This window comes from Berghia stephanieae, chromosome 14, assembly GCF_034508935.2.
Source record: "Berghia stephanieae isolate SIO BIC M18660-M18661 chromosome 14, UCSD_Bste_1.3, whole genome shotgun sequence".
NCBI lineage: Eukaryota > Metazoa > Mollusca > Gastropoda > Nudibranchia > Aeolidiidae > Berghia > Berghia stephanieae.
In genome coordinates, this window is record NC_088373.1 from 21,750,896 (window position 1) to 21,759,113 (window position 8,218).

General features: G+C 38.9%; 1 protein-coding gene across 1 annotated transcript in view; it reads left to right on the forward strand.

Annotated features, from left to right (window-relative positions):
* The window catches only part of LOC144960177 (uncharacterized), a gene marked incomplete in the record, with an annotated part of 129,147 nt that extends 121,371 nt beyond the window's left edge, over nt 1-7,776 (forward strand). The window contains 4 exon segments of the mRNA XM_078893199.1: nt 116-321; nt 1,746-1,879; nt 2,357-2,609; nt 6,108-7,776. Coding sequence (XP_078749325.1) covers nt 116-321; nt 1,746-1,879; nt 2,357-2,609; nt 6,108-7,610 — 2,096 coding nt within the window.
* Nucleotides 7,777-8,218: the final 442 nt, after the last annotated feature.

The window sequence follows — 8,218 nt, forward strand, 5'->3', positions numbered from 1 at the left end:
CAATAATAATACACCATAACAACCATAATCATAATCGTCATCATCATCATCATCATCATCGTAATCTTCATCACCGTCTTCAACATCCATCCATCTACCTACCTTCCCGTCACAGACTTGAACAAGCGTCACAATCAGCTGAATAAATGGGTGCGTCGTAGTATGGTCCCCACCTTCACCAACGGTCAGCTCAGCGACAATCCCACCATAGCCAGAGGTCAACTGACCAAGGTTTGGCTCGGAGGCCTGGTCAACCCCCAGGCCTTACTGACCGCTCTCAGACAAGAGAGGGCCATTCTGTCTCGAGTCAGCTTGGACGAGGTAAGCAAGCTGCTCGTTCATAATATATAATTCAGCTTTTTATGTAGCGCAATATCCACTAAACGTGCTCAAAGTGCTTTACAAGGGGTCCCTGGCCAACAGCAACACTTAACATGTGGAACGAGACATGACGCCTGTTAGACGAATTTTACCATTTTTTTTCGTACAGAGATAACGCTGTTAACAGCCAGGTACTCATTTTACACCTGAGTACGGTGAGAGAATGTGAGTAAAGAGCCTTTTCCAAGAACTATTTCTAGGGGTATAGTATGCCTGACACCACAGTTGCCAGATCATCAATGGTGCAAAAAATGTGAAACAACTCTCAGAAAAATGCCAGATGGTCTTTTAAAAATGCTAAACTTTTCCTATCATCACTTTTATTGCTAAAATGTACATAAAAGTTGAAATAATCCATGTTCTTATTCCATTGCCATGAGTTAGTGTCTTGTTTTAGTAAAAATTCACATCATCTTGCCAAAATTTAAGGATACAAATCTGTATATATATCTTGTAAAACTAACAAACGCCGTCGGTTATAAGGAAAACTGCAGTGGCCTCCATACTAAAGTCACAACAAGATCTTGACAGCCTCAAAACTCTGGCCCAGGACCGTGACCAATGGAAACAACTAACAACTTGGATAGAGAGAGCAGCTATACTCATCGAGGATTTTTAAAAAATCTGTGACTGTATTTGAATCACACAATTCTCAGCAAGCGTCATTCAGACTGCGAGGCTTACTACTTATAAGAGACCAAGATTTCATGAACATGTCACATCTGCGCCCAGCAACCTGCAGCTTGGTTCTAAACAAAGAAAATCGGTACTTTTTATTCCTCATGCTGACTAGAACTTTTTCACATATCATGTGATCATAATGTATAAAAGTCAAAACATGGATCAGATTTATAATGTACCCGTTGATGGGAAAAATAAGTAAAAATTGAGTTTAAAATGGGTGTTGATGTTGACTTAGGATACCTTGAGCACACACACTTGATGTTGTCCTTTTTTCTAATTTATCATTTTTTTCCCCTTTTCTTTGAAATATGCAAATTTGTTTCCAGTTTGTCTTTTTTTTCCCTTTTGTTTGTAGCTTCCAGTTAGCTTTATCACGGTCAATACTTACTCTCACTTCATTCTCTCTCTCTCTCTCTCTCTCTCTCTCTCTGGCGCTGGTCTCCGGCGACTGCAGATGTGTTTTGGCTGTGCTCTTTTAAATAATTTCCTTTTTGGATGAATAAAGTACATTATTATTATTATTATTATTATTATTATTATTATTATTATTATTATTATTATTATTATTATTATTATTATTATTATTATTATTATTATTATTATTATTATTATCATTATTATTATTATTATTGTTATTATCATCATCTCCACTCTACCACCCACCCCCCCCCCTACTTTAGGTTTACTACGAGTGTATCGTGTTGAATCAGGCAGACCACGATTTTGACATGGAAGAGGGAGGTCTTTTCGTCACAGATTTGATCTTGGAGAACTCCACATGGGACTTTGAAAACAGTTGCCTCGCACCGACCAAGTAAGGACGAAAGTATACCACCAGTTTCTATAAGTGGCAGTGGCAGAGCTGGGGGGGGAGAGAACCATAAAATATAATTGCAGAATTTTTCTGCTTTTTTACATATATTTATTTATTTTCTTTTACTACCATTAACATATTTTGTATAAAATGATATTGAAAAAAAAATAATAAAAATAGTTTAAGAGCATAGAAATTTCCCCTTTTTTGTGGAGAGGAGGGTAGTAGTAGTAGTAGTAGATAATGGGGGGTTTTTTGGGGTTTTTTTTTTCAATTTTCGAAGATGGAAAAGCAGAGAGGGGATTGATTCACATATTGCAATTTAATATATGGTCATTATAATCTTCAATCATCATCATCACCATCCTCATCGCCATCATCATCATCATCAATCATCATCATCATCATCATAATCAAATCATCATCATCGCTATCATTATAATAACGATCCTCACCATCATCATTGATTCGTCACAGGTCCAAAGGTTGCATCAACTTGCCATGCGTCTACCTAAAACCCACGGTGAAAAGACACAAGGACAGAGATCACAAGGCCTACGACGGAGGAGAAAAGGTCAAAGTTGAAGAGAAGGGCGAGGGTCAACAGGAAGATAAGGACAAGGCAGGAGAGGAAGGTGGCGAGGTCGAAGGTCGGGCTGATGACCTTCCTCCAGAGGATGATGACAAGCTGCCTCCAGGAATGGTGGAACTTCCGATCTACATGAACAAGGTGGGTTGTCAGAACAAGCTTTTCTATGCGGCTTTATGGTCTTGTGGTACGACACTCGCCTTTATGGGACAGTAAACCAGGAACTCAGGGAAGTGGGCACCGGTAGGGAGTGAACCTGGGACTATGGGAAGAGGATAATCAGGGGGGGAAATGAATCTGGGAGATGGATACCAGTGGGAATTGAGGTCGGACTATGAGAGGTGGGCACCAGAGGAGAATGTACCCGAGACTATAGGGGTTTGCACCAATGGGGAATGAACCCGAGACTATAGGGGTATGCACCAATGGGGAATGAACCTTGGACATAGAGGTAGATACCAGTGGAGAGTGGCTCAGTGGTACAGTCTTTGCTTCGTACCCGAAAGGTACCGAGTTTTGACTAACCGCCGCGGTGTATGGCCTTGAGCAGTCACCTAGCCTTAGCTCACTTTGCGGTGCTGTACTGCGGCTGACGCCTGGGTTATTCCAGTCTTCCCTTGGAGTAGACCCTAAAGAAAAATTTCCCCCTAGGGATGAATAAAGGGAATTTATTATTTTATTTACCTGTAGGGCATCTAGTTTTAATCCCATTCTGGCAATGCAAAGTCGAGTTCTTGGGAAAGTTTCTTTATAATACTAATAATAATACACATTTATACAGCGCTCATTCTCGTGTAAAACGCAAGCTCTGGGCACTTTACAATATAAATTATTAGAAGAAAAAAAACAAAAAAAAAAGAATTCATAGCCAAATCACGGATTCATAGTGTCAATAAAAGCAAATACAGTAAAGATGTGTCTTGAGATTCTTTTTAAAGGCAGGTAAAGACACTCACATTCTCTCACCACACTCGCTGGGTGGGGTTCCTGACTTCTCATAGTGGGCAGGGAGGTACTTACTGTGTCTTCTATACCCCTGTATCTGTTTTCCAACTTGCTTTCTGTCTTTGTCTTGAAATGAGATGACTTGGTTTTGTCCTGGCCCTGGCCGGATACCCTAGCTTGGAGAGAAACAGTCAAATGTACAGTTTGAGTTTTGGGAGATGATATTTTTTTTCCTTGTAAATCATCTATCTGTTATGCACTATATTGTGTTTTATTTACATATTATTATATATGATCTGTAAACATTTGTGTGTGTTCCTCTTAGTGGGGACCTGTGCTTGTGTCTGAATGAGACATTTAGGTGATCTCAAACTAAGTACTTTGATAGTGTGCTCTTGGAATCTGCATCTGTTTCCTATGTGAACCAATTCCCCTTTGTCTTACCTTTTCTTGGATGCTTTAATTGTAATTCTAGAACTATTTTACTATCCCATTTTCTTTCTTTTTTACTGGCGCTGATATGACCTTAATGCGCCGCAAAACCCTTAAAAACAACCAAAACAAGCTTTTCTATGTGGCTCTGTGGTCGGGTGGTACGACACTCGCCTTTACACCTATAGGGCATCTAGTTTGAATCCCACTCTGGCAATGCAAAATCATATTCTTGGGAAAGTTTCTTTACTCACATTCTCCACCAGACTCGGTTTTAATTTAATCACTTGGCTGTTAAAAGTTAGTTATGTCACTGAAGAAAAAAAAACCTTCTAATATCGTCTTACACATTGAATGCTGCTGTTAGCTTGGGACCCCTTAGAAAGCATTTTGGGAACATAAAGGGGATATTACGCCATATAGAATCAATGAAATTGAGATTTTATATAGCGCAATGTCCACTAAACGCACTCAAAGCACTTTACAAGGTTAGGATGTGACATGACGCTTGTTAGGCAATATTACATTTTTTTTTCTAACAGAGACAACACTGTTAACGGCCAGGTACTCATTTTACACCCGAGTATTGTGAGAGAATGTGAGTAAAGAGCCATTTCCAAGGATTCAACTAAATGCCAAGCGAGGCTTGAACCCAAGACCTTCCGATCCAAAAGCTAGTGCCATACCACAAGACGACATAGCCGCACACTATAGAAATAAAAGCATAAGCTCAAAAGCTCCAATTCCTGCAGTTTCACACTATTCCCATCCAGCAATGATCTGGTGGCTAGGTGTAACTTTAGAATTGTGGAAATTAATTAACAAATAGGTCGGTAATTTGTCTTAACTCACTCAACCCTAACACCGACTATATCCGTAGTTTACCCGGGTTACGTTTACCCCATGCCTATAATTTATTACATTTTTCTGAGACAAATTATAGGCATAGTATCAAAGCTAATGTTTTTAGTTTTTACACGTTAATGATAGTTGAATAAAACTATGTGCATGCTGATTTTATACATTTTTTTTCTCCCAATTTTGGAAAGTTGCAAAACACTCTAGGATTGAGTGGGTTAAGGGGGCTACTGCAAATTTACATCTACCTCAGTAGATAGTACCAAAATACAGAGGTGACTAAATGAGTAGATTGATACGTTGGAACACAATTTAAATTCCATGCATCACAAAATTGCAAAGTTTTGTGGTCTAATAGTAATAAATAATATGAAATTGAATGTAAGCTTTGGTTTTATTACAAGAACAGATCAAATTAACGTTTCGGGTTTCCCCTTTATCAACAAAACAGGATGAATGAAACACTACAGATGAATGATGATAAAGGGGAAACCCGAAACGTTCATTTGATCTGTTCTTGTAATAAAATCGAAGCTTACATTCAATTTCATATTTTTTATTTCTTTGAGCTTCGAGCAGCAATATTTACATGATCTAATAGTGTGACACTTGTCTTTGGACCAGTAGGTCTATGGTTCGAATTCCGTTTTGACAGCGTAAAGTTGGAAGACAGTAGGCCTAGTTTTCTAAAGTGAGAGAAAATAAAATCTCAACATTCCTGGTCACTATTTCTTTAAAATTAAAACCAATTTGAAAAAATAACGATAAGTGTTGAATTGTAAGCTTCAATTTATTAAACGAAGACGGATACTGTGGACGTTTTGGGTTTCCCCTTTATCAACAAAACACGATGAATAAAACACTAAGGATGAATGAGATATTAGTGCTTTCTTTATTCATCGTGTTTTGTTGATAAAAGGGAAACCCAAAACTTCCACAGTATTTGTCTCTGTGTAATAAATTGAAGTTTACAATTCAACACTTATTGTTATTTTTTCCTTCGAGCTTCAAGCAGCAACATTATCATTAACTCACTCAACCCTAACACCGACTATATCCGTAGTTTAACCAGGTTACTTTTACCCCATGCCTATTTATTACATTTTTCTGATACAAATTATAGGCGTAGAATCAAAGCTAATGTTCTTAATTTTTACATGTTAATGGTAGTTGAATAAAACTAGCTCATTTTTAATTTAAAAAATTTTCCAATTTTGAAAAGGGAGCAAAAATATCTAGGATTGAGTGAGTTAAAACCACTGTGGCACTGGATTCAAGCCAATGTAAGACCATTTTGAGACAATAGGTCCCAATGGGTTTTTGTTTGACATCGTTTTTAGAACATTTCACTACATTTCTACAACTGAACTATATTTTTCATTTATTTTTTCTTTATTACTCCAGAGTCGACAAAAGCATGTCGGGTCACTTCCTGTCAAATGTCCTCAACCCGAAGACAACTGGATTTTGTCTCGGGCTGCTTTTATACTCGACCCAGGTCTTCCCGAAGGAGGTTGCAAAAAGTCCAGGGCTTACCTCATGCTCCAGCGTCTGCCTCCTATGATGAGAGCATCTCAGGAAGGAGAGGGAGAAGAGGAGGAAGAGGAGGAGGAACACGACGTTCTAGAAGAAGAAGATGAGGAGGAAATTGGTATTGAGGAAAGTGGTGAGGAATCAACTCGATCACAACTTTCCTACAAGCCCATGTCACCAAAAGCACCTCCTCTGCCTGAGGGATTAGGGCTTACCAAAGAAGCTCCCATGGGAGAAAAGGCTGATGTTGAAGATGACGAGAAGGGAGAGAAAAAGCGATCTGCCTCAAGAGCTTCAAATGTGAGCGAAACGTTGTCCAGAGGGAAATTGGAAGATGGGAATGGAAGAAAATCAGCTGCAAATGAGAAGAAAGAACAGCAGGAAGGAGAAGAGGAAGGTGAAGGTAAAACGACAAATAGAGGAGATGAACCGGCTGATGAGGCTCTGGATAGACAAGGGGAAGAAGACAGAGGGATTGAGGGAAGCAAAGGAGAGGAGGGACAAGATCAAGGTGCTGATGACAACCCTAGTGTTATTGATTTTGCAAAAACATCCACCACAAGTAAAGAAGGAAAAGGCCAAGATGGAGAGGAGGAGGAAGAAGGAGGGGTTGGTGAGAGGAATAAGTCCTCCAGTGAAGTTGTCCATCCAGCAAATCGTATTGGAAGTGCCTCAGGTCCGAGACCCAAAACCCCATCCGATGCAGAAAAGTCCGTAGCCAATTCAAATCCAGACAGACGCGCCACTGAGGACAGCAAGACTGACAACAGTGAAGCATCAAGACGACCTGCATCGCAACCCAAAAAGGATCTTGACCGTGGAAGAGAAGGCGTTGCATCTAGAGAGAAACCAGCTTCTCATCAGAAGGAGCCGACACCACAGGCATCAAGAGAGAAAGCTGGCAGTAAACCAGCTTCAAGGGAGAAGCCTGGCAGTAAACCGGCTTCAAGGGAGAAGGCGGGGAGTAAACCAGCTTCAAGAGAAAAACCAGCATCGCGGGAGAAAGTCGGGTCAAGAGAGAGTCAGAAGCAAAGCAAAGCCAAGAGCACCACTGGAAGTAAATCGGGATCTGGGGCTGCAGAGGATAGTGGTGCTGCTGGAAGTGTAGCCGATGCGCCCATTGTGACACAGATACAGGAAGATGCTAACAAGGAGGAACAAGAGGCTGCTGGGAGATCTGAAGTGACCGGGGCTGAGAACACAACGGATGAGCAAGGGAGAGGTGGCGAGGACGTTGGTGACGCGGGTACAGCAAAGGAAGAAGAGGCGGGTCCCCCTCCAGCTGCTGAAACGGAAGAGAGAGCTGGAGAAGCAGACCACGTGGTAATGGACGTTGATGGAGGAAAGCCCAAGACACCTCAGAAAGGAGATTGATAATTTGCTATTTATAGAGTTCATTTTTGGTCGTTTTTTTTTTTTTCATTAAATTGAAATCGATTTAATTTATTTTTATTCTTCACTGACTATGTTGTTCTTTGCATCTACTATTAATGAGATTATAGAAGATGATTCTTGTTCAATGTCAAAGAGAAAAAATAAAGTAAGAGAATACATATATATATATATATATATATATATATATATATATATATATATTATATATATATATATATATATATATATATATATATATATATATATATATATCAAAGACTAAACAAAACCTGACTTTCTTTTGATGTTCAAGGTATCAAAAGCAGACTTCATAAAACAATTTGTAAATATTGTGTTGTAAACCAATGACTTCAAACAAATTTCCATTTGTGATTTTTTTTTTTCTAATTTAAATCTTGATTTCTATTATTATTTATTTATTTTTTTTTTGTTAATGGTCAATTTTTTGGAGGGGGGGGGGTATTATTTCATGTATTATATTATAGATATTATTTTGTCATTATAAATATTTATTGGCATGCTTTTTTTACATGTTAGAAGTTTATGTCTCTTCCAAATGAACATTGTTTACAAATTTCACGTGATAT